This window comes from Drosophila kikkawai, chromosome 3R (genome assembly GCF_030179895.1).
Source record: "Drosophila kikkawai strain 14028-0561.14 chromosome 3R, DkikHiC1v2, whole genome shotgun sequence".
Taxonomy (NCBI): Eukaryota; Metazoa; Arthropoda; class Insecta; order Diptera; family Drosophilidae; genus Drosophila; species Drosophila kikkawai.
Window position 1 is genome coordinate 12,545,422 of NC_091731.1, and position 25,480 is coordinate 12,570,901.

Consider the following 25,480-nt stretch of genomic DNA (forward strand, 5'->3'; position numbering starts at 1 on the left):
AGATATCATTTACACCATATCCGGGGACACCCCCGATTAATTGCATTTCCGGAACAAGCGGCAATTTGATCTGCTGACAATCTCCGCTAGCGAGCCTTATAAAGCCGCAACAGTCGGTGTGCTAGAATCAGAAATGGCTTCCCCTTCGTTTGGGTACCTGTTGGTGCTGGCAACAGTCCTCCTTTTCATTAATCCTAACGAGGTTGGAGCGAAAAGAACACTGAGGCTGTACAAGCTGGAGAAGGTGGTCGAGAAAAAAGAGGACCTGCAAAGCCATCTGCGGATCGCCGAGTTTGAAGAGGGTGTGCTGAAAGTAAGCGGAGATCTGAAACAACATGTAACCATCGACAACGACTGGACGGTAAGAGATAGCAAATAAAGGATATGACAATTATTAACCATATCCTATCTTTTTATAGATACACTTTACCATCTCACGAGCTGACGGACATGATGAGGAGTACGAAGAAATCCTGGACTTGCCCGATCTGGGAGTTTGCGACGTCATGAAGACCTACTATAAGGAGTTCTTGTACAACGAGCTCAAGGAGTACTCGAATGCCCCGCACCCTAACACCTGTCCCCTGCCTCCGGAGCACTATCAGCTGGAGGACTATCCAATGGACGTGCACCTGTTGAAGAAGCTCCTTATACCCGGATACTACCGTATTACCTCTAGGCTTCTACACAATGACCACATCAAGCTGGAATACATGGCAGAGCTGGAAATGAAGGAATAACCATTGCGTATATGTATACTTTATATTTTTCACTTGTTGAAAATTAACCAGTACAGCATTGGCTTCAACATCACGTTGTTTAAATACTTCGGGGCAACGTTATCTTAAACTTGATTTTAAACATTCTTACTTTTCTAAAAAATAAAATAACCATCGGCAATACTTTGATATTAAGTGATGTAATATATATACTTAATATTTCCCACATTGAAATGTGTAAGTTTTAAAACGTGAAGACCTCTATAATATATTTTCCTCTGGAGTAAATAAATTGCTTATCGAGTAAGTCCCTTATGGGTTATCCGATAAATGCAAGCTGACTCGCCTTGAAACCCAACTAATAAATCAAATATTTTTCATCGATAAAAAGCAATATGACATATAAATTGAATTCAAATTTAGTTGTTTTTTAAAAAAGTCGCTTTCGGAAAACGTATATATACTCGAACACCAAGCAGTTTTTGAATTAGTCGAGAAACTGTAACAGTCGGTTGTGTTTTGAAGCAAAATGCAGGATCAGTCTATATTTTTCGGTGCCTTTTTGGTTCTTATTATCCTGCAAACAGCAAAAGCGGATATTCCCGGATGCCACTTCCTAGAAACTGTGAATATAACGTCTAGTCAGAGGCTACAAAATGGCTCATATCTATACCAGGACCTCAAAATTCCAGTCCACTTGACTGGCCAATATGATTATATAACAACGGAGAAGAGACTAAGACTAGGAGTAAGAAGCCACCTACGAGGATGTATTTGCCACCTAAAACCTTGCATATGGATCTGCTGTCGCTATAAAGATTGGGATGTGTCCAATGGCAAATGCACTGATGGTTCTTAATAGTGTTCCTTAAAGTGTCACTCATCAATGGATCAGTGGTGAAAAGGAACTTGTTAAAGGATTTTATCGTGTTGAGAGATCGAACGCGGTTGTTTGATTCTTGGAGAAGAGATAAGTACACATTAAACGAGGTTAGTCCTTCTTTCTATTCTGTGCTTCTTTAACTAACTTAATATCTTTAGAACGGGAGTGTACTGTTTTATAGTACGGACACGGTCAATTTTAGGGGATATGACTGTCTCCATCCGAATCAGTTTACTTCAGTCAATACAGAGTCCTTTGTGGCTGCCTTCCATCGTAGTTTGTATTTTGAAGAGCCACCATTAATGATACCAGGATATAAAGTGGGTAAGAATAGTTACTATATGGCCACTTGAAGTACTTCTCGTCCTCTTATCATTTCCTAATAAATCTGCAGTCATTTGTCTTTCAGAATTTTTCTTGGTTCTCACAATCGCAGTGTATTTCTACTTAAAAAAGCTCAGGAATTTGCATGGAAAGTGCTTCATATGTTACATGATGACTTCGTTTATGTATGTTTTCCATCAATTGCTGGAAGATGGCCCATTTCCTTTGAAGTTGTGCGCCCTACAAGGTATGCTTGTTGTTTAAAATTTTTAATAAATTTAAAGTATGGAAACATATTAGCAATGGCAACTAACTATTGTTGGTACATATTCACAGGTACTTAAATACAATAAGAAAAAACTGTTATTAGGTTTAAATTTATTGTTTCGTCCTCAAATTGCAGGTTACTTCTTGAACTATTTCTTATTCGCCAAATTCTCGTGGCTCTTGGCATTAAGCCATCAGTTGTGGAGAGGCTTTTCTTCGGTCAACCGAGTTGAATCTGAATATAGCTTCGGAGCCTACAGCATCTTCGCCTGGGGATCGGCTGCTGTCCTGATCGGAGTACCTTTTCTGATTGATCAGATTTGGGATGGCGATCCCAACAATTTGCAATGGGTGTCCGGTATTGGTTGGGAAAACTGTGATTTTAAGAGTAGGCTTTTTTTATTGCACAAGTAATCCAAAATAAGAATTTTCTTTATATTCAGGGTTCGGGTCTTATTTAACCTACATTATTTTTGTGCTGATGGTAATACTAGTAGCACTGAATACAACCCTGTTTATATTGACCACTATCAGCATTATACGAGTAAAACTCTCACTGAGGCACTTCTCTGACCAGGACGAGAGGGCAAGGAACCTGAACTCTAGAACGCAAACGTAAGATCTAGTTCAACATTAATATCATGAGACTTAATTTTCCCACAATCCGATCACAGGTTTAGAATGTTTGCAAGTCTCTTCATTGTCATGGACATACAGTGGAGTCTTCGCTTTACTTCATTCTTGGCTCATTGGAACTATCTAATAATGATATGTCAGTACTGTGATTCTTGCATCGGGATTTTTATTTTTGTTCTGTTTGTCCTGAAGCGCAGCACTCTTAATCTTCTTAAGGAAAGGTAAGGTATCCACGATAATTCGAGATTTTGTCATATCCCTATTTGTACTTATACAATATACGAAATAGAAGCCACTAAAAGCGGACCAATAATTATTTACTGGCATTACATTATATTCAACTTTCTTTTGTGCAATTCTGATCTTTCTGGATTTTCTAGGAGCCAAAAGTCTAATTACTTATTTTGAAATTTTGGATTTAATCTAATTTTAAAGCGACCCGAAAAAATATAAGTGTGAATTTTTGAATACTTACTGAAGTGTTTTTTATTATTTGGTATTACCTAGTCATAGCTTGAGCTTTTTGATAATTGAAATTAATGTGATTTTTTAATTTTAATTATTTTTAAAAATGAGTTGGTAGGAAATTTTGTAATATATTTAACTTCATTCGCTTAGATTTTATTATATAAGTCGCGTTTACTTAAGATAATACTAAATACCTATTTCATAGGATTTTGGAGAGTACTACAAAAGTTGCACATACAAAATGGGAGCACTCTCTCCTATCAACTTTTGCTGAGGAAACGTTTGTTCCGCTGGAATTCAAATTATGTAATACATACAATTAATATTCTATAATATATAAACCTTCAGGGTTCTCTGATAAGGACTGAGATCCCTCAAGGCGCCAAATACCCCCAAGAACAACAGAATTTCTCGTTAAGAATCGCTAATAAAATTATATTTCCGAGGGAGTATTGATAGCAAAGCATTTTATTCTGTATTTATTTTCAAAGTGGTTGCTTTTTAGAAAGCTATTTAAACCCATTCACCCATCTGATTGGGAATTAGTCGAGAATTTTTGCCCGTTGATTTTGTTGCACCATAAAATGGAGCTGTATTCTTTTATTTTCGGAATATTTGTGGAGCTTATTATCCTGCCAGCAACGAAGCCGGATATTCCTGGATGTCACTTCTTAGAAACTGTGAATATATCGTCTTGGCTGAGGCTACAAAATGGCTCATATCTATACCAGGACATCGAGGTTCCTGAATACTTGACTGGCCAATATGACTACATAACAACGGAGTTGAATTATAATGAAACTGTGAAGAGCCACCTACGAGGATGTGTCTGCCAACTTAAGCCATGCATATGGATCTGTTGTCGCTTTAAAGATTGGGATGAACCCAATAGTAAATGCACAGATGGTTTGATGGAGGAGTTGGCTAAAATCAATCCCTTCCTTAACGTGACACTCATCAATGGATCTGTGGTAGAAACGAACTTGCTAAAAGATTTTATCGTGTTGAGAGATCGACTTCGGTTTAATGATCTTTGGGGAGATGAGAAGTACACATTATTCGCGGTTAGTCCTTCTTTTTGTTCCATGCTTCTATAGCTAATTTGATATCCTTAGAACGGCAGTATACTGCTCAATAGTTTGAACATGTTTTACTTCAGGGGATATGACTGTCTCCATCCAAATCAGTTTACTTCAGGCAACACAGACTCCTTTGTTGCTGCCTTCCATCATGAATTGTATAATGAGAGCTCCCTATCACTGAAACCAGGACAGAAAGAGCGTAAGTGGAGTTACTTGAAGAACTTGCAGTCCTCTAATCTTTCAAATATGTAGTCCTGTACCTTTCAGAAGTTTTCTTGGTTCTCACAATCGCAGTGTATCTTCACTTAAAGAAGCTCCGGAATCTGCACGGAAAGTGCTTCATCTGTTACATGACAGCTTCGTTTATGCATTTTTTCTTTCCATTGCTGGAAGAAGGTCCAATTCATTTCCAGTTGTGCGTTTTACAAGGTATGCATGTTGTTTTATAATTTAAATAAATGGAATGTAAATGTATTGTTTTATCCTCAATTTACAGGTTACACCATGATTTATTTTATCATCGCCAAATTCAGTTGGCTCTTGGCTTTGAGCCATCAGTTGTGGAGAGGCTTTACATCGGTCAATCGAGTTGAGTCTGAATATAGCTTCGGGGCCTACAGCACCTTTGCCTGGGGATCGGCAGCTATCCTGACGGGAGTACCTTTCCTAATCGATCAGATTTGGGATAGCGATCCCAACAAGGTGGATTGGGTGTCCCATATTGGTTGGGAAAACTGTGATTATTTGGGTAGGTTTTTGTTAGTATTATTATTTCTTGCACAAAAAATCCAAGAATATTTTTCTTATTTTTAGGGGTCGATAATTATTTTAGCAGAATTATTTTAACGTCGTTGGTAATACTAATGGCAATAAATACAATCTATATTATTTTGACCACTATCAGCATCATAAGGGTAAAACTCTCACTGAGGCACTTCTCCGACCAGGACGAGAGGGCAAGGAAGATAAACTCGCGAATGCACACGTAAGATCTATTTTAACATAAATATCATGTGACTTGAGTTTTCCACAATCCGATCACAGGTTAAGAATGTTTGCAAGTCTCTTCATCGTTATGGACATTCAGTGGAGCTTTCGCTTAACTTCAATCTTTGCTGATTTGAATTATCTTATAACTATATGTGAATACTGTGATTCTTGCATCGGCATTATTATTTTCATTATGTTTGTCCTGAAGCGCAGTACTCTCAGGCTTCTTTTGGAAAGGTGAGGGCACGATTATTAAAGATTTTTTATAAACCTATTAATCTTTACACAGTTTTCGGAAACGGAGAAAATGACATCTGACTGGATTAATGATAAATTACTCAATTGACATTAATTAATTCGGATCTAATAATATTTTTGTAAGTTAGATGTAATTAGATTTCTTGTAATAACTGTTTATTGACTTATTATCGTATTGTATGTTTGTTGTTCATTTTTTAAAAGCCAGAAATGAGAGCAAAGTCCTCCTGAGATTGGCGTCTCGGGTGCTATCAAATAATATAAAATTGATGAGTTCTTTCTGAACTCAAAACGCAAATGCTGGAATAATATAAAATGGCCATATCCCAAAAATGATGCAACAATTTTGAAAAACACCCAAGTTATAATTTTTTTTCAAAAATATATCAAACATTTGTATGGCAGCTATATATATATGATATAGTCGTCCGATCCGGCCCGTTCCGACATATATAGCAGTGAGAGTATTTAGAAGACTATATGCAAAGTTTCATTCAGATAGCTTTAAAACTGAGGGACTAGTTTGCGTAGAAACAGACAGACGGACAGACGGACATGGCTAGATCGACTCGGCTGTTGATGCTGATCAAGAATATATATACTTTATAGGGTTGGAAAGGTCTCCTTCACTGCGTTGCAAACTTCTGACTGAAATTATAATACTCTGCAAGGGTATAAAAAATATATAGCTAGCTCTCTGCGGCAGGATAACTATCATCTCGCTGGACATGTAACGCCTAGGATCAAGACTATTTCGGAATAGACATAAGTATTATGAATTTTCATTTGACCAAAGCAAAATGATAGCTAATGTCCCTGTTATATGTTCATTTTATTCCAGTAAAGAATAGACCTATTCGTAGATCTGCATCTGCTTCAGGACCTCGTCGTACACATATTTCCGGGCCTCAGTGCCCCAGATAAAGTCCAGATGGGCCCACTTCTCGAAGGGCACCAAGTAATCCAAAGCCATGTTGGGCAGTTCGTCTCTCAGCTTACGCACATCGCTCACATCGCACATCCAGTCGTTGGCTCCATAGTACAGTAGAACTGGTGCCTTGGCGTTCTTTAGCTTGTAATTCGGGGGGAAGTAGCTGCCATACTCCAAGGGATTGCGGAGAACAGTGTAGTCGAATTTGCGGAACATGCCCGAGTTGTACTCCTGGCAGAAGTGCAGATTCTGGTTAACGGAGGCACCAGCCGGTGAGGTGGCCTTAATGTGTTCCAAAAGATCCTAAAACAGGGAAAGAGAAAAGGTTCGTTAGCTCTTAATATACTGGCTTAGCTTAATTTCGAGGTACTCACATAGTCCAGCTGCTCGGAATCGTAGCCTCCGATCAGGAAGATCTCGTTGGCGCACATATCAGCATAGGGCGACGTGGCCTGGCACATCTCGATGCCCATGTCCTGCTTGAACTTGTTGCTGGGCATGAACTCCATGGATCCGCACAGCTCGACGATGGCATTAGGCTGGCCCAGGATGGGGGCGAAGGCACGGGTCATGGGGCTCTTCATGTTACCCATGTAAGCGGCGGGTCCCAGGAGGTGAGCTGACTTGATCTTGTCGTTGTACTCGGGCTTCTCAGACACCATCACCAGGTAGACAGTGGTGCCCTGCGAGTGACCCACATACTGAAGCTTCTCCTGGCCAGTCTCCTTCAAAACGTAATCAATCATGGCCGGGACATCATAGATGCCGATCTCGTTCCAGCTGAAGTTCCAGAAGATCTGCCAGAATGTGGGCCAGAACTGATGGGCCTTGGAGTAGGTGTTGCCTCGGGCATTGCCCATCCAAACATCGTAGCCAGCATCGGCCAGCTGGTACGCCAAGGACCTCTCGGGACCCATCAGCACCCAGTCGGAGGAAGAGCTAAGCATTCCGTGCATGAGGAAGGCCACCGGGCGGTTGTCACTATCGCCCGTCTTGGGGGAATACGGGATGCGGTGCATCGTCAGAATGTAGCTGTCACTAGTGACGACCTTATGACGCTCCATCGGGTAGCCATCATCCTCGATACGCTCACCCTGGAAAGATAAATCCAGAATTAGTTTTTATCCTGGTTTATATATATATTTATATAGTTCTTACGCAATCCGAGATGGGCCGCTGGCCGGCCAAAACAAGGCCCAAACCGACCAATAATATGGTTACTTTTAGTGTTACTCCTCTCATTGCAGAACTGTGGTCTGAATGCCTTGGGATTGAGGCTTTTATAGCGTCCTCTTGACCACTATCTATACGGTGATAGTCGCCCGCAATCAGATTTATTGGCTAGCCGGTCACAGCCCCCCAAGAAATCAGGGAAATATATAGGAGAGATAGATACGCATGTGCCTAATCAGCTCCTTGTTCTGATTGAAATCGCGGGATTCTAATTTACAATCTAAATAAAAAAAAGCGAGACCCCCTCCTAACCAGTCTGCTGATTTCATTATCGTTTCCAATTATTTTGATACCCAGTTTTTGTAAGAAGAAATGGGGCGTATTTCTTAGGCGTTTATTGTGGGAAATTCCCAAAAAAAAAAGCAATTTTTTTTTTACACATAAAAGTTTTTGCTCTAGTATTTATTAAAAAATCATGTTTAAAAACAAAGATTAACATTCAAATATTTTTATATAGTTTACCTTTAACATTTATATATTTTACTGTGCAAAAAATTTTATAAAATTAAAAAAAAAAGAAACCAATATGAGTAATGAAAACAATTCGCTTTTCTAGCAAATTTAGCAATTTAAATAAGGGTATACCGCAGTGTATTCCTATTAATTAGCTTTATCATTATTACCTATATTTTCTAAATACGCCAAAATCTCTTAAAAGATAACTGTTAAAAATAGAAAAAGCGATAGTAAATGAAAACAAAACCATCTGCAAAAATGGTCGACTTCACACGCCAACAGCAGCAACATGTTGCTGCAACATTGAGTTACCTGTGTGTCTTTACCAGTTAACAGGTCAGCTCCTGTCTCCTGTCTTGCCGGGTCATCAAATCAGGACAAACGGATTATTGATTTATAGTGACCATATGTGATTGGTCTGTCGCCTGGTATTTAATACACGTATCCCTTGGTCCTGCTGCCCCTGACGACGTGGCCACAACATTGTCAATGTAGCGGCCGTGAAGATGTGGCCCTGTCGCAATGGCCACACATGACAGTTGAGGTTTTAATTTAGTCACGAGTGGAGGCAAGAGATATTTCCAGGATGAAGCACCAACAAGTTCTGGTCGACTACTGGACGATGATTAAGACATCTGGGCTGTGTTTGCTTCTGGCCCTTTGCGGATTTATATTGCTTAAGTAAGGATATATAAGTATTTTGTATTAGTTACAATTTTTAAATTTTCGTATTTGTCATTGCTCTGTTTTTCAAAGTCTTTAAAACAAAAACAAATCTAAGCAAACTAATATTATAATTAAATTATAATATTATTATATTCCCTGATTAAAAATCTCCAAGGAGCTCTGAGAACTAAATATTAAAAATAAAATATATTTAAGAAAGTAATTTGCCAAAAGGGGAACCTTTGAAGACTTTATTAGTAAGTTTGTTAGGAATTTTCTTTAATATCTAAGTATTAAAATTAATTTTAATTTAAATTCAGAACCACCTACATCTTATAATATTCTCCATTTCTGTTTTAGAATGGTTCAAACCATATTCTGGCTACCCGGGCATCTGAAGAAGAATCAACAGCGTCTAGAGGAGCTGGCCAAGCAGTATGCCAAGGATATACCTGAAGACGAGCGGGCCGAGATTGAGAAACTTTTCAACAGCAAGGAGCCCCTGACAGATGAACGTCTTAACCAGCTGCTGGAGGATTCAGAGAAGAAGCCGGAGCCCAAAAAGGAGCAATAGAGTTAAATACCAAAGAAATGGACGCATATTTTATTTTATTTATATTTATAGTTATATTTATATATATGTGTATGTATATTGAGTGTATAATCGATAATTGTTGATACAGGTTCTAGTTCTTATATGCATATCGTATATGTAACTCGCAACGCAATCAATCATTTAACCAATCCATCAATAATGCATGCAATGCTCAATTATTCGGGGGAGAACATATATAGAGTAAGAACTATTTACGACTGAGAACGCTCGTCCGTGGAGCGGTTATAACCATACATATTTGCTACTGATATAGGCGGACTCAGAGCCCTTTCCTGCTTCAAACGGTCGTCCGTGGCCGTCCATCGATTTTGCCAGCGACCTCAACCTCAACCTCATTGTATCTAACTAACAAACTCATATCAAATATAAGCAAGTGTGCCAATTCGTATGCATACATTGGACATATACATATAGATAATCTATTTTAATTTTAAAAGCTCAAAGGGGCGCAAGTCTCTCTCGTCAGTTATGATTTTGTTTTACTTTGTTTTGTTTTGTTTTGGTTCGGTTACTCTTTGGTTTGTCTTTTGTTTTTGATTCTCTTATCGTACCGTAAGTGTAAAAGGTTATTCTCAGCCTCTGCCTGACCAAAAATATCACGGGAGTATTTTCATTATCTTTTTTGCTATATTACACGTAGGCTAATCCGTAAACCAAAATGGAAGGTGCCAATCGATCGCGGGGTGAACTTAGGGCCCAGTTTAATTAAAGTTCAGAGAGTGCGCCTCCCCAGAGTAGCGCCGATCAGTGGGTATATGCCATTAGCAGCTGATGCGGATTATGCGTGGTAACATATATATATAGAGATTTGTATTTAGCTGATAATTGTCCATAGAGGAGCTCTATAGACTGGGGGTATGCATTGGAAGCCTGTAATACGGGTTGGCCAGATTGACGCGCGCCGCCGGCAGCAGCTCAGGATGCTCGGTCAAAGTGTCCGATAGTGCGCTTAGGAGAACTCCTAAAATAAAAATATCAATGATTATTTTGCAGTATATTTTTGTAGAATAAACTTAATCATTTACACCGATTTTGGGTTTCAATTAATTACACACAAATGAAGCACTATTTCAAGCCCTATCTAGATGTTTGCCACATGAAAATAATCAAAGCTATCACGAAATGCGTGCCCAGCGCTATAGCGAGATAGTATAAAAGCTTTTAATAAAGCTGTGGGAAAATCAGTTCTTAGTAAGCAACCAAAGAGAGAAGTTCTCCATTGGGAAACCGGAAAACTAAATTATTATACATTAATTAAACATTACAAAATAACTGCAAAATGGAGTCGCCACAACAGGAGCAACAGCACAATATTCAACAGGAAAATAGTGGACATCGCCGACATTGGCATTGTCGTTTTGGACAGCATAAAATTGACATTAATTGGAATCACCAAGGACAAGGACCAAGGAAATGCTTTGTATCTTCGTTCACAAAGAGACAAAATTTCAGTCAATATTATTATGAGGCCATGAAAGACTTGTGATGACATCAGAACATGAAAAGCTAAGCCAAATGTGATGAAATTGGACTGTGTAACACGAAACGAAGTGTGCCGATGGGATCTCATCGTTGTTAAATGTGGAGAAACGAATGTTGTACAATAATAATTTATATTAACTTATTAAGAACTTGAAATATATAAAATACAATTTATGTTGAATGCATGATCAACTCACTTAAGACTTTCTTCTGCAAATCGAGGGGAATGACACCCATGTTGCCCTCGCGCTCTAAGAATTCCGTGAGCTTTTGCAGCTCCATTTGAGCCTCATCTGAACCATGGGACAGAGATTGGGCAAACATCACCTTCAAATAAAATAAAATGAGTCCCAATCGGAATACATACATAATAGTACTATCATCTTACCTTGGCCAGCTTGTAGAGTATCTCCTCCAGCGAATATTCATTATACAAGTACTCCACAATTTTGGCCCGACCCTCATCATAATCGGTTAGATCTGGGGATGTAATAAAGTTTACATTTTATGCCTATTTAATTTATCTTTGATTAGTCTCTTTTCAACCTTGCTGTGCTTCGTTGTCCAGAACCTTTAGTTTGTTCCAGAAGGTGAAGCTATCGAAATTTTTAATGGGAGCTGCTCCTGCCTCTTGTGGCATCCCGGTTTGGGATCCAGATTCCCTTACTTCTGGGAAGGGCTTCTCCGTGGTTGTGCTAGTTGTCGTCGTAGTTGTTGTGGTTGTGGTTGGGGGCCTAGTGCTGGGCGGACTATGACGCTTCAGCTGGTTCTGGCGAACTTCCTCGGGAAAGATGCGATTGGCATAGGACCGCTGCAGGAACTCGATGCCCAGCCGAATGTCCTGCAGGAATTTAAGGGCGCTTTCACGGGTGATCTGGAACAAAATTGTACGATTTTTATACATATAAATAAATAATTATAAATATTATATTTGCTTTACATTACGAACTATTTTCATAACTTTCTCCCTGTCTTAAGACTTAGACAACAATAAATATAAAAAAAAATTAATATAAATACTTCTATACTTTTAATTATTAAATCTTATAAAAAAAAATACTTAGGTTTATAAATAAAGATAAATTCACAGCTTGACAAACATAAGACCAGAATTTACTACAACCCATTAAAACCGGTTTTTTGAGAATTTCACAACATTTTCAGCAAGAAAGTATAGCATTTTAACCCAGTCATATTACTTAACAAAAAAAAAAAGGAAAAATAAAAAATATTACATGAACAAAAAAATATTATTAATACAAAAATAATAATTCACACTTAATTAAAGTTTTTACCATAAATAAAAGTATATCTTGCCCCCAGAAAGCAAACTTTGTGATGGTTGTTACTAATTAAACATAAATAATGCAATATTCTAGACCTCAATTATTATTACATATAAAAGACTAAAAATAATAACAAACTTGACATTTAATTACACCAAATTATTGCAATATTTCAAGACCTATTGCGCAGCTCGCCATATGAAAACAAACCCAAGCCGATTAGATAAACAATGAATACTATTTAATCGCAAAATGTTTGGTGTGTCAGGGCCAGCTGAGTATAAAAAGCGTCCGTTAAAGCACTGGGAATATCAATTCGAAGCCAACTTTCATAGGGAGAAGATCTCTAAAGGAAAATATAATAAAACCAATTTTTTAACAAAGTTTAACATGCATCCGCCGCAAGAAGAAAAACGTTCCCACTGTGGTCGCCACAAGATTAACCAAGAAAATCATGGACACCATGGACATCACGGACACCATGCACATCACTGGCCAGCTTTTGGACATCAGTGGCATCATGGACATCACCATGGGCACCACCACCACTCGCCGCCCTTCGGCTGCCATTCCCACGGACCCCCGAAATGTCATTCTGGACCGCCCAAATGTCATCAACATTTTGGGCCACCAAAGTTCCACCAACATTTTGGACCGCCAAGGTGCCATTCCCATTTTGAGACTCCTCTCATAAAGCCTCATGGCTTCAGTCATTATTATTATCAGTCGATGAAAGACTAAGTCAATATCACGAAAAACTTAATCTATTTGTGAAATCAGGCACTAACTTAACGATCTCTTTATACAAACTTGTTTAAAATGCATTAAAGAAGAATAAATATCCCAGTAAATGAAAACTTATATACATTCTTATAAAATTTATAATTTAAAACCTAACAGCGTGGGAAAACTTACCACTTTTCCTTCAACCAGCTCTTCCACAGCCTTCACCACAGCTGTCTCATCGCCAGTCCAGAAAATGTACTGCGCCATGTCAAAGGAGGAGTACTGGCCATTTGGACTGCGCAGCAAGTGCTGCACGGTCTGAAATGGGAAAAGTTAGAAAACGATGAAAGAACACTCTGTATATACAATATTTATAATTATAATTAAATGAGAGTTTATGTATTAAATGTTTAGCAGGTTGGGTTCATTTGTTTTATTGGGTGTGCCTGAAATGCATTTTGGTTTACCAATCTCTGTGTTTATTTGAATTTTAAAATAGATACTGATTCAAGTACATTATGACTTTCATGGGGCTCAAGGATTTTTCTTTGAGATAATGAATAAGTTTTTTGAAGATGTTTGCCAATATACATATTTGGTTGACCGGAAAATGTGTTAAGTTCCATTGTTAAAAGTTTTTATTGCCAATATAATCAATGATTTTTCATGTGTTTCTTTTCTCTTCATTTTGCCAATATAAAGTTTATATTTCCAATTAGTTTAATTTTTGTGGGAATCCCTTCTACGGTCAGGATATTGAGGACACAATTTGTTTGTGTGCTGATCTATGGATTTATCTGTGATTATTCATAAGAACCTTGGCCGTGATCTTGGGCGTGCTGGACCTGCGCTCAGTTGTTCGGGCCACCACATCGAAGACGATGTCCCCAATGGTCTCCTTGTTGGGCTCATGGTGATTCTGTTTTGGTTTGGGCGGATTCAAAGCGGTCAGTTCGGTTTCGGCTACTTCGCCAATGGGATCTTCCGCCTCGGCTGGCTCTCCGGCCACATCTACGGTGGACTCTGCCTCCGTTTCCGTTCCAGCTTCAGGTTCAGACTCTGTTTCCGACTTGGACTCCGCTGCTGGCTCCGCTTCTGCTGGAGGAGGAGCTGGTGTCGTAGTCGTTGTAGTTGTCGTTGTACTGGTTGTGGTAGTCGTTGGTAGTACCTCCGGATTTTGACCAAAGGCTAGACGAGCTGCCCCGTAAAATGCCTGTTGATTTTTGGGTGGTTTCGTGGATATACACTTGGATTTAGCAAAAGAGGAGGAGTTTACCAGGAGTACAGCAAGCGGGCTAAGGGAGGCTTCTCTAGGGGATTAGGGAACGGCACTTACCTTGGCATGGGCCGTAGGCTCCACCACGGATTTAATCTGGGTCTTGGGCTCCTCCAGCTGGGATCTTTCACCCTCCTCCTTGGACGTGGCCGTTGTCGTAGTAGCCGAAGTGCTGGTCGTTGTAGTGGTTGAAATCAAAGGTGTAGCCACTTCCAGCTGTCGCTCCAGGTCGGGCAGGATGTTCGGATTTGGGCTTTGACCAGGCTCTGGAGCAGCAGCCACTTCCTCGACGCTCTCCTTGGTGGTGGTGGTGGTTCGGGCCGTGCTTCCGTCCTGCTGTCGCTTGGACAAGACCGCTCCTGGCTCATTTCGCAGCTGGTCTAGTTCACTCACATCGTCCTCGATTTGGGGGAAAGTCAAGTCGACGCCATTCCGCTTGGAAGGACCTGTGTATATGAAAATTAAAATACAAATAAAATAAATATTAATAATACAATATAACATAAAAAATAACTTTCGCTTTTACATATAAACAAAAAAGGTGCTTTTAGCCGGCATTTTTTAAGACGTAAAATGATGATAACGGTACTCACTGTAAATGTAGGGCAACAATGCCGGATATGCGTGGGCCATGCAGAGGCTGCCCAGGAGGAGGATGGCCAACAGATTGCCCGCCGCCATGACGTGTAATCCCAAAAAACTGAAAGTGACACACGACGTAATTCATTTGATTAGCAGCCAAGATTCGATTACGCCAGCACAAACATGGCCTGCAAAAGGAAACTGAAAAGGAAGCGCAAAAACAAGCACAAACAACTTGGACACAAAAGCACACACACACATACACATACAGGCAGAGCACGCACATACATACATATGCAAATCACGCTAAAAATAACACAAGAAATCGATAAGGCAGCAACAAAGCGGACCAAGTAAGCAGTAAAAATAATAAAAACGCCAAGAAGAACGAGGCAACAACAAAGCAGAACAGTAGAACATGCCAACTTTGATGGACCCTCCATTTCCCTCCCCCCCACTCTCTTGCACCAACACAGAGACACGCTCGAGTGTAAATTGAGTAAATTGGCCGCATAAGCGAATTATCGATGCAATGGGGAAAATCACTTAGGCACGTTTGGGGAATCTTTTGAATTAAAGGGCCACCGGAGAATTTCTCTAGCCCTCAACTCGTGCACACACACACACACAAATTGCACACTTTCACAAAAATAATGCACTTTGTGGCCCAAACACACGGTCATTCAACGGAACTTTCCCAAAGAAGTATGCTAACGTTTTGCTATACTATGCATTTCGCTTTTAAAGCATTGACCAAACTTCTGAATGAAAGGAAAGCAATTTTACCTCTACGATTTACGGTTACGAGAAAGCGAAGACACGTCTGTAGCGTTCGAGGGCAAAAAATATTATAAGCGGAGCACGAACACCGTTAGAAAACGGCTGCCGAAAGCTTTCTCTTGCCGCAAAAGCTCATCAAGGAACGAAGGACTGAGAAGCGGATATACGACTTAAATAAATTTGTATTTTAATATTAATTCATTTTTCCATTATTTTAAAGCTGTTCCGTAAAAATAAATGGTTCGGGAAATGTATTATTTATTCATCTTCATAGTGCAAAATTATTGTTTTGTATTAAGTAAATCTACAATTCAAATAATTTATTGAAATGCAATTGACGATAATCAATATACTTTTTTGAATCCCAAATTAATTCATATCTTCATGTGCTTCTTTTGCCTGTTTTTTAACGACACCCCGAAAATTTTACTTTCGACTCTCGTAGGAAAATCGGGATGTGAAGTATGTCGAATTTAAGCTTAAATTTTAACACGTTTTTCTATTATACGGTTTTTTTTAAATAATTTTCATTTAGATAATTTCTTCTCTTAAGGGGGGGGTAAGGTATTTAATTTTTTTTTTCGTAAATTTTTTTTTATTTTTTATTTTAAAAGTTCAATATTTTAAGAATATTGTGTCCAAGTTTTACATCAATCATAGTAAAATTGACGAAGTTATGCGGAGCTGAACGAAGGTCGGTAGGTGTTCAATGCATGAGAATCACAAAGTTTAAAGCGCTCTCCTGAAAAATGCCATTTTGAAAATCGGTGTACACGATAACTAAAAATATACTAAACCAATCGGTTTGAAATTTGGAACATAACTTCTTTAGATAATTCTACAGGTATTCTCGTCGAGCTTTTTTTAATTTTTAATTTTCTTATATTTTTTATTTAACAAATTAACTTAATTTTTTAGTCAAAAATCGGGGTTTTGACTTCAAATTTTGATAAAAAATAGGGAAAAAATTTTAAAAATAAAAACGCTTCGAGAATACCTCGGGACACTTATCCTTTAACGAATGAGGTATAATTTTTGTAGATCGGATGATTCTGTGGACAGTTAGGATGTACACCGCAAACCAACTTTTTTTGGAGGCGACTCGGGAGATTCCCTATAACTCCTCTACCTCTAAATATTTTTCAATACAAAATTTATCACAAACTGTTCAAATGTTGTGTTATTATATGGTATTTAATTCGTTAAGCTAGCTTTAGCCGTTTCGCCACAACATTTTTTTGAAAAGTGGGCATTTTTGCACCGAATTAACCTTACCCCCCCCTTAACAATAATCTTGACGGCCCAGTTTCGGGGGCGTATACGCAATGTTTTGGGGAGCCTTTCATGCGTCTAGAACGCTTAATCTGTGCTTCACAAATCCAAGATGAACAGTGGAGTATACAAAAAGGTATTGTTTTATCGTCTTTTAACATTTTTGGAAATAAATATGGAAGAATATGTTCTTTTTATGCAGAATAATACAGCGATTTACCGTGAGAGAGAGAGAGACCCAGCGCTTCATAAAAGATTACCATAAAGAGTGGAACAATATTTACCTAAAAATTCAGTGAATTCAAGGCCTAAGAGACTTTTAAATGTTGCAAAGGCTTATGAAAGCTCTATTAAACATTAAACGATTTTTTATTTACCATTATTGGAATAAAATATTAGGAAAATTGAAAAAAATTCACGTGTCGTATTGTTTTGATACAGTTTTAGGCATGCTAAGCACCAGGCTTTTGTGCTATTTTTAACGCTATATGAGATAAGAAAATCAGATTTTAAGCAGAATTCATTAAGCTTCAATTCAGTATATTTGATTTTGTTGTAATATGCTTCCTGATTTTCCTGCAAGGCTCAAAAATAAATCTTTCAGAGTGTCTTATAATTGTCGGCAGGATTGTATAACTAAAAAAGCCTATATCAAAGACTACAGATCTCTTACAGGTTTTCTACACTTTATTTAAATGACGATAATATAAACTAACTGCAACCGGGAAAGGGCTCAACTCGATTTTTCCGCAGAACGAACTGAATTTTGCGGTTCATGTCCTCGTTGTATATTGCCTTACACTTCTCGAAATTGATACGGCGACGCACCTGAAATAGTTTATTCAATTAATTAATAAATATATTTCTTTTAAGAGTCAGAAATTCACCTGATAGGGCTTTTCGTAGAAGCGTGTGCGCCGGAACTGGTCGAGAAGTTCTTCCTTGCCCAAAACGCGGTTTAGCATGCGGCAGGCCTCCTCCACATTGTTGTTTTGCACCAGAACGGTGCGGGCCAGAAATTGTACGTGTCTCATTTCTGCTGTTTTGCTTTATTTCAGCAATTTCACTATAAATGTTTATTAAATAATAGGTTGCAACCAAATAGTGTGACCAAATAACCGGTTATCAGCTGTTGACAAAAAAAATACCATATTTATGGCAGTGTGGCAACTTCATAGTTGTACATTTAGCTTCACCTAATAATCCCCGAAAACGGAAATGTTTATTTTTAGCGTATTCTCGTAGTGAACCACTTTGGTCACACTACGAATTTTTTCCAAGCGTGGCGGCCATAGTAAGCTGTAGAAAAGTACTTGTATATTTAAAATTATTGTATAAAGAGTTGCTCTCGAGGAACGCAGCTGCAAATATCCGTTATTTCTTTAGGCACACAACACGAGGAAGAGGTAAGAGGCATTCGGATATTTTCAAGTGATTTTGCACATTTCGCTTCCCATTTTCGTGAGAGTGTATGCATGTGTGTGTATTTGGTAGACACTTCCTTTTTCCTCTGTTCTTTTTTCGTTAAGTAATCAACGATAATTGTTTTTTTTTGTGTGATGCGCTTTTGGTTTTTGGGTTTTGTAAAATCGATGGCCCTCGGCCAATGCTGCCAATTTTCTTCCTCCTCCTTTGGGCTTTTGTTCAATAATTCTGACGCAGCGTCTTGCGCGGCACATGTTGGTACCTACACAGACACACGGACTGTATGTGAAGGTGTGTACATGTTAACTTTCTTTGGTAAAAAATATGATTTTCTCGTTTGTGACTTGCGAAAACGTGGTATTTCAATGAGCACAGCTCTCTTTAATTCATTTAAACATTTTCGAGTGAATGCCCTTTCCCCTTTGTCCGATTTTCATGTAGTTCTATGGTTTTTCATTATCGCTCTCTTTGCTTTACGGTCGCCGTTCGCAACCAGGGCTGCGTCGGGCTGACGAAATTTTCTAGAAACTGTCTGTATGTGTGCGTGTGCGAAAGAGAGGGGTGGTGGCAAGGGGCAGAGAGCGTCAGCTGCTCGCGGTGTATTGAAATGGGCAAAAAACGTTCTAGAAATTGTCTAGAAAACGGCGCAGTTATTTTCGCACACACATGGCGGCGGTCTGACCTTGAAACCCGGGCTCTAGCTTCCGGCAATAGCGTCCCCCTTCCCACTTCCACACCTACACCGGGAGAAAATAAACCTACAACGAGAATGATCGTAAAATCGAGATCAAAGTAAGCAAAGATTGGAAGCAGTAAAATTTTGATCATCTCTAGATGTTTATCAAAAGATATTCTATACAAAAAGTGTTCTATAACACTGTTCAAGTGCACACTGCACTATTTCTGAGTCATCATTTTATAGGTTTTATCGCTATAATAATATTCTTCAGTTCTTAGAAACCCCTTAAGATTTCAAAATACACAAATGCCGCAAAAGTATTCGGAGTATATTGAATACAAAATTGCTATAACTATATTAATCGTTCCTACGAAACTCTCAAATGTCTCATTAACTTAAACATATGCTATTGTTTTCAAACATTCTCAATTCTATAAAATTCTTGATGCCATGTTTTCAAATCCCATTAGTCAGTAGGCGCTGCATTCTTTTTAAATGATGTTTGAAACTTAAAGATTCAGTTTGACCTCTTTGTAAATTTTGCATATTCTACTAGTCGTAAAATAAATAAGTATTTTGAAATCGTTTTACAAGTCAGTACAAAAACGTAGTATCTTACAAACCTCTTCAGTGTGGATATTTACCCTTTCCGCTTCGTTACTTTGCAGTAAACAGCTTACAAGATGGTCAAGGAAACCGGCTACTACGATCTGCTTGGCGTAAAGCCGAATGCCACGCCTGATGAGCTGAAGAAGGCCTACCGGAAGCTGGCCCTCAAGTACCACCCCGACAAGAACCCAAATGAGGGCGAGAAGTTCAAGGCCATCTCGCAGGCGTACGAGGTGCTGTCCGATGCGGACAAACGCCAGGTGTACGATGACGGCGGCGAGGCGGCCATCAAGAAGGGCGGTGCCGATTCCGGAGACTTCCGCAATCCCATGGACTTCTTTGAGAAGTTCTTTGGCGCCGGTTTCGGTGGCGGCGGCGGTGGTAGGCGGCGCGAGAGGCGCGGCAAGGATGTGGTGCACCAGATGTCCGTGCAGCTGGACGAGCTGTACAACGGCGCCACTCGGAAACTTCAGCTCCAAAAGAACGTCATCTGCGACAAGTGCGAGGGCCGCGGCGGCAAGAAGGGAAGCATCGAGAAGTGCATGCAGTGCAGGGGCAACGGTGTGGAGACCCGAGTCCAGCAGATTGCCCCCGGCATCATGCAGCACATCGAGCAGGTGTGCCGCAAGTGCGCTGGAACTGGCGAGACCATCCAGGAGAAGGATCGCTGCAAGAACTGCAATGGTCGCAAAACTGTGCGGGAACGTAAGGTACTCGAGGTCCACATCGAGAAGGGAATGCGGGATGGACAGAAGATCGTGTTCACGGGCGAGGGCGATCACGAACCGGAATCTCAGCCGGGTGATATTATTATTTTGCTGGACGAGAAAGAGCACTCGACCTTTGCGCACGCCGGCCAGGATCTGATGATGAAGATGCCACTGCAGCTTGTCGAGGCGCTGTGCGGATTCCAGCGCATCGTCAAAACACTGGACGACCGCGATCTTATTGTTTCCACCCAGCCCGGAGAGGTTATTCGGCACGAGATGACCAAGTGCATCGCGGAAGAGGGCATGCCAATCTTCAAGAATCCCATGGAGAAGGGTACACTGATTATTCAGTTTGAGGTGATCTTCCCGGAGGTGATGAATCCGTCTGTGGTGCCCACGCTCAAACAGTGCCTGCCGCCGGCGCCGGAGGTTGACATTCCAATTGATGCAGAGCAGACGGTTTTGGTGAGTTTTAAAGCAAAGAAAAATTATAATAACTTCCCTGCTAATGCATATATTCTATGGGTTTTTGCAGGAGGACTTCGATCCCAAGCAACGCCGCCAGCAACACCAGCGCATGGCCTACGATGAGGACGATGGTGGCTATCAGGATGGTCCCCGTGTCCAGCAGTGTACATCGAGTTAAGCGCCCCCGCTGCGTGTTTGCACTCCGGACAACTCACTTCCCCTATAATACACCCAATCAACCAGCAGTAAAAATATGTAAACCAGCTCCCTGAACACTGTAACTGCGCTTGCAATGGCCGAAGAACTCCCCTTAAGCACCCAAGCAAACACACTAGGAGACAACCAATCGAGATCTAACGTTATTTCATGCAAGCTACGATATTTAGGTATAAATCAAAGAACTTATCAGATATATGCACTATGTCTATAACGCGTGGTTGTTCGAAAACCAATGAGAACATTTTCATTTCGTTTATGTTGAGTTGGATTGTCAAAGAATCAAAAAACGGAAACTGAAACTGAAACTAAACTAAACTGAAACGCAAAATCAGCCGCCACTAGAACCGTATGTAAAGTCCGCGCCAGCGAACGCGTCTAGAAACAAGTTTAAGTTATTTAATTCCAGCATAAATAAAAGCGTTAGTTTAAACGGATATAACAAATAAATAATTAATACACAATTTCAACCAAGCTGTAGTATATTATTTCTCCCCTGCCTTAGTTATCTAATTTCATTATCGGGTGCACAGTCATCTGGGGGATGAATCATTTCGCCTAATTCGAATTGGAGATATCTGGCGTACGGCAGACGTAAAAGTGCCTGGCGTGATTAATTTGACTGGCCACCGTTTCCAGTTCTTATGGGGTACAGTATTTAAACTGTTATCTGGGATTAACCGAAGATAAAAAGTAAATATATAAGTCGGAGTGGGGGTTGGTTGATTTGATTTATTAATAGAATAAGTAATAAATATTCAAACTTTGAGTTCTCAAAGTTTGCACCCTTGTGGATATTTTAGTTATAAAGTAAATAGATTCTTGGCCATCATCAATAGCCGAGTCGATCTAGCCATCTGTCTGTTTCCATTCAAACTATTCTCTCAGGTTTGAAGCCACATTAAAGCTTAAACATGTAATCAGAAACTAAAGAGCTCCATAGAAAACGGAATGCAAGAAAGGTATCAGATCGGAACTCCCTCATTCTCTCTCAGTTGAAGTCGAGGTTATAATCCAAAGTAAAAAACATAGATTAAAATGTCTTGTAACTTTATTTACAATATGTATTCGTTAATATCTCTACAAGAACACGTGTAGTTACTACAAACTAATGCGCAAAGTTCCTGAGGGCAGCCACAACGCCCGTGCCGTAGATCAGCTTCTCCTCGACCCGCTGCCAGGCAGCCTGCTGCACATGAGAAACTCTGCGCAGCGCTTTCACCAACTCCGGGGACTCCGCCAAGCCAAAGCCGTAGGATCGCAGGAAGACACTTAGGTAGGATTGCGCTAGCTCAAAGTTCAGATTGGTTCCAAACATAAACTCCACGAGCTTAAGGAACTGCACCATGGCGAGGAGAGTACCTCCAGCCTCCGGATGGAGCGACTTGATCTCAAAGTCTATCATCGAGGGTCCTAGTTGGGTGAGGTGCGTGACTACGGGCGCAAAGTCCTTACTGTCCGCTGTTCCCTCCAGCAGCTGTCCGAAGGCAGTTAGATTGTTCAGCGTGGAGGCCTTTTTGATGCGTGAGCTATCATCCGGTTTCTGCCCATTCTCCACATCGAAGCGGAGCTCCAGGCCTGAAACTGTGGGAAGAAAGAATGGAGCCAGCTTGGGAGCTTTTGGCGGTGCCTTAGGTTTGTTGCGCTGCTTTATCAGCTCCAGATCCAGCAGATTCTGCCACCGCGATGCAGCTAAGCCGGACAGCGTTATTAGTTCATTGGACAGCTGAGTGGGAGTCTCGTACTTGGCATCGATAAGCTCGCCCAGTTTAGTCTCATCCTCGTCGTCAATCTCCAGTTCCTGCAAGCCATCCTCTAATCCCATAGCATCGCACACATTGGTGGGTAAGCCCACATAAGGAGCCGGCTCCCTCGGATCGATGGAGCGCAGGGAAATCTGGTTAAAGAGCGTCCGGTTGGCCCACAGGTAAATGCCCAACAGATTGACATGCGCTGTGGCGAGAAAGTCGCCGTTGGGCGACATGGTCAGCGAAACGCAGGGCGCCTCCACTCGGAAGTGATCTACCATGTAGGAGGAGGGTATGTCCCACACCTTTATCGTCGAATCCATTGCGGCGGTGATCAGCCAACGGCTGTCCGGACTGAATGTGAGGTCATTCAGCCTGGCGGTGTGCCCGACAAACTTTCGCACAATCACACGCGTGTGCATGTCCAGCACGAACACCTTGAAGGTCTCGAGGCCGATGGCTAGCATGGAGCTTTCGCGGTGCTGCCGCATCATGGCAACTCCATCCGCCAGCCGAAGAATTGCTACTGGCTTGTCAACTTTTCCCTTGAAAGCCCAGAACTTGACGAGACCCTCCGAGCAGCCGGAAATCACTGTCTGGTTCAGATTATCGCTGGCTACGCCGCGCACTGCCTTCTGGTGGCCCGGGGAACCGTAGCTGGCACGATGTGCTCCTGACTGAATGTTGAAGCGCTCAATGTCCCCGGTGCTATAGCCGACAATGACGAAGTTGCCGCAGTGGGTAAGCACCAGGCAGGTGGTCTCGCTTTGGAAATCGCTGCGGTTCTTGTTGTGGAACTGCTTCGGCACCAGGCGGTGTTCGCCCATGCGGTTCTTGTCGAACGTCCAGGTGGTGGTTTGAATAATGCCCGCATGAATGGCGGCTATGTTGTCCCACTCCTTCTCGCGTGCCGTGTCCGAGGTGAACTCCAGGATGGGGGGCATGGAGAACTTATCGTACTGGAAGCGGTCTGAAGAATACTTGAAATAAAATCAATGGATCTGCAGTAAATTTACTCACTCTTCTTTTTTGTTGCCTTCGGGTTATAGGTGGCCCTGCCCATGCTCTTGTTCAGCGATTCGGCAATGGTGGAGAACACTCTCATGGTGCTATCCTCGCCGGAGGAGAGAATGGACACTCCCGAGCTGCCATGGTATCTAATGCAGAGCGGTGGCTTTGTGTGACCCTCTCTTATCCTCAGTTGCCTCGCTCCACCGTCCGGCATGTCGAAGACGAACGTCTTCATCGAGTTGTCCGGCGAGGTGGTGAAGACCACAGGCTCACTGGGCAGACAAATTGCAGTGGTCACCGACTCCTCGTGGGCCTGCAGTTGGCCGGCCAATTTGTGCTCCTCCAGGTTCCAAAAGGCCATGTAACCGTTGCTGCAGGCGGACACCAGGATCGGTGGTCCGTCCGTGCGGAAGGCGAGACTGGTGACCTGTCCCCAGTCTTGCTGGAATCCCATTAGCACCTCGTCAAACTTGAGGTTCAGCAGAACGATTGCACCGTCACCGTGACCCACGGCCACGACATCCAAAGCAGGAGCCGGTTCGATGCAGGTGATCCTACTCTCGCTGTGGCTCAAGGTGCAGACCACGGTGTTCTTCTTGATGTTCAGGATCTTTATCTGACCCTGCTGGGAACCCAGCACTATCTTGTTAATATACGTGGGCGGATGGGCCACCGCAGTGATCTGGAACTCCTCGGGGCGAAAGGGCACCTCCAGATAGACATCCTCCGTGGGTATGTTCCACACTTTCATGACATTATCCCTATCTATGGCAATTAGATTGGAGCCGAAGGGCAGCAGCAGATGGACATCCTTCTGATGGCCGCGGTACACGTGCCGGATGTGCTTGCCCGCTCGCCAGGCGAAGATGCACTTGTTGCTCGCCGTGTACGTGTACATGCGGTCCGTGGCCAGGGCGGTAATCTCGTCCGGATGAAGGCCACTGACGTGTATCAGCCGGAAGTGACTGGCCGTGTACACCTGGAAGGATCGCCCGATGCAGGTGATCAGGAGCGTGTCTCTCCGGCGCTGCACATAGCGGGTAACGGCCGGAACCTGATTGCTCACATAGCCGAGCGCCCGGTTCCGCCGGAAGATGCAGCTGCTCTCCTTGAAGACGGAACGAGGCTCTGCCGCCTCTGGCTTGTCATCCGTCGGCAGGTGCATCATTTTCTTGTAGTTATTTTAGAAAATAAACCATTTAACGAATCAAATGTTTACGGTTGAAGCACGTGTGACGCAGTGAGACCAGTTCGCTTATTTAAATGGAGGTAGTTGGCCACACTAAATGTATTTTGAGATTGGCGCTGCCAGAATGGAAACAGAGTTGCCATATCTTAAGAAACCCTTTGCGTGACTATAAGCTGCATGATGCAAAACACGGTTATTACCGTTCTAAGCAATTTTGAACTTTAAATTGTAAAACAACTAAAACTCTATGAAAAACTACTCATTTCCTTAAATATTAAATATTATATATTAAAGTAATATTAAAATAGATTTTTTAATTACTTCTACACAGCAAAAAATATATACAATAGATGCCACTAACATTTTTAACTAAAATGAAATGAAATCTAATATATAAAAATTCAATTCCATGTAGTTCCCTAACCCATTTAGTAGTTAATGTGGATGTTAAATAAAAAAAAATTAATAATAATTAAGGATTAAATATAAAAT

General features: G+C 41.1%; 8 protein-coding genes across 11 annotated transcripts; 4 read left to right on the forward strand and 4 right to left on the reverse strand.

The window, feature by feature from the left end:
• The first annotated feature begins 133 nt into the window (after positions 1-133).
• CheA87a (Chemosensory protein A 87a) lies at positions 134-914 on the forward strand. Its single transcript, XM_017165991.3, has 2 exons — positions 134-361; positions 420-914. Exons 1-2 carry the CDS (start codon positions 134-136, stop codon positions 738-740), a joined length of 549 nt encoding a protein of 182 aa, XP_017021480.1. The 3' UTR covers positions 741-914.
• A 992-nt stretch (positions 915-1,906) lies between these two features.
• mthl12 (methuselah-like 12) lies at positions 1,907-5,687 on the forward strand. The gene is made up of 5 exons (XM_070286231.1): positions 1,907-2,173; positions 2,330-2,581; positions 2,637-2,808; positions 4,913-5,127; positions 5,659-5,687. Exons 1-5 carry the CDS (start codon positions 2,095-2,097, stop codon positions 5,685-5,687), a joined length of 747 nt encoding a protein of 248 aa, XP_070142332.1. The 5' UTR covers positions 1,907-2,094.
• Positions 5,688-6,440: 753 nt separating this feature from the next.
• Lip3 (Lipase 3) lies at positions 6,441-7,800 on the reverse strand. Its single transcript, XM_017165917.3, has 3 exons — positions 7,717-7,800; positions 6,933-7,652; positions 6,441-6,861 (listed from the first exon to the last, which is right to left on the reverse strand). Exons 1-3 carry the CDS (start codon positions 7,798-7,800, stop codon positions 6,481-6,483), a joined length of 1,185 nt encoding a protein of 394 aa, XP_017021406.1. The 3' UTR covers positions 6,441-6,480.
• A 1,007-nt stretch (positions 7,801-8,807) lies between these two features.
• On the forward strand, positions 8,808-9,496 carry LOC108074115 (uncharacterized). The gene is made up of 2 exons (XM_017166014.3): positions 8,808-8,928; positions 9,274-9,496. The coding sequence occupies exons 1-2, from the start codon at positions 8,834-8,836 to the stop codon at positions 9,485-9,487; spliced, it is 309 nt and encodes a 102-aa protein (XP_017021503.1). The 5' UTR covers positions 8,808-8,833; the 3' UTR covers positions 9,488-9,496.
• A 19-nt stretch (positions 9,497-9,515) lies between these two features.
• Positions 9,516-15,712, reverse strand: LOC108074113 (proteoglycan 4). 3 transcript variants are annotated; one of them, XM_017166012.3, is made up of 9 exons: positions 15,668-15,712; positions 14,893-14,999; positions 14,360-14,745; positions 13,841-14,236; positions 13,213-13,341; positions 11,558-11,885; positions 11,400-11,491; positions 11,209-11,338; positions 9,516-10,490 (listed from the first exon to the last, which is right to left on the reverse strand). In XM_017166012.3, exons 2-9 carry the CDS (start codon positions 14,978-14,980, stop codon positions 10,372-10,374), a joined length of 1,668 nt encoding a protein of 555 aa, XP_017021501.1. In that variant the 5' UTR covers positions 14,981-14,999; positions 15,668-15,712; the 3' UTR covers positions 9,516-10,371. The 3 variants fall into 3 exon arrangements, with proteins under 3 accessions (XP_017021501.1, XP_017021500.1, XP_017021502.1); XM_017166011.3 differs by having other exon boundaries at positions 13,841-14,269; XM_017166013.3 differs by lacking the exon at positions 13,841-14,236.
• A 1,890-nt stretch (positions 15,713-17,602) lies between these two features.
• Positions 17,603-18,060, reverse strand: mRpS21 (mitochondrial ribosomal protein S21). The gene is made up of 2 exons (XM_017165922.3): positions 17,821-18,060; positions 17,603-17,761 (listed from the first exon to the last, which is right to left on the reverse strand). The coding sequence occupies exons 1-2, from the start codon at positions 17,965-17,967 to the stop codon at positions 17,645-17,647; spliced, it is 264 nt and encodes an 87-aa protein (XP_017021411.1). The 5' UTR covers positions 17,968-18,060; the 3' UTR covers positions 17,603-17,644.
• A 120-nt stretch (positions 18,061-18,180) lies between these two features.
• Positions 18,181-21,510, forward strand: Droj2 (DnaJ heat shock protein family (Hsp40) member A4-like). Of its 2 annotated transcripts, none has more exons than XM_017166001.2 (3): positions 18,181-18,339; positions 19,706-20,821; positions 20,892-21,510. In XM_017166001.2, the coding sequence occupies exons 2-3, from the start codon at positions 19,721-19,723 to the stop codon at positions 21,000-21,002; spliced, it is 1,212 nt and encodes a 403-aa protein (XP_017021490.1). In that variant the 5' UTR covers positions 18,181-18,339; positions 19,706-19,720; the 3' UTR covers positions 21,003-21,510. The 2 variants fall into 2 exon arrangements, with proteins under 2 accessions (XP_017021490.1, XP_070142667.1); XM_070286566.1 differs by lacking the exon at positions 18,181-18,339 and adding an exon at positions 19,485-19,630.
• Positions 21,511-22,073: 563 nt separating this feature from the next.
• Positions 22,074-25,043, reverse strand: LOC108074104 (WD repeat-containing protein 36). Its single transcript, XM_017166002.2, has 2 exons — positions 23,809-25,043; positions 22,074-23,758 (listed from the first exon to the last, which is right to left on the reverse strand). The coding sequence occupies exons 1-2, from the start codon at positions 24,965-24,967 to the stop codon at positions 22,149-22,151; spliced, it is 2,769 nt and encodes a 922-aa protein (XP_017021491.1). The 5' UTR covers positions 24,968-25,043; the 3' UTR covers positions 22,074-22,148.
• Between the last annotated feature and the right edge of the window lie 437 nt (positions 25,044-25,480).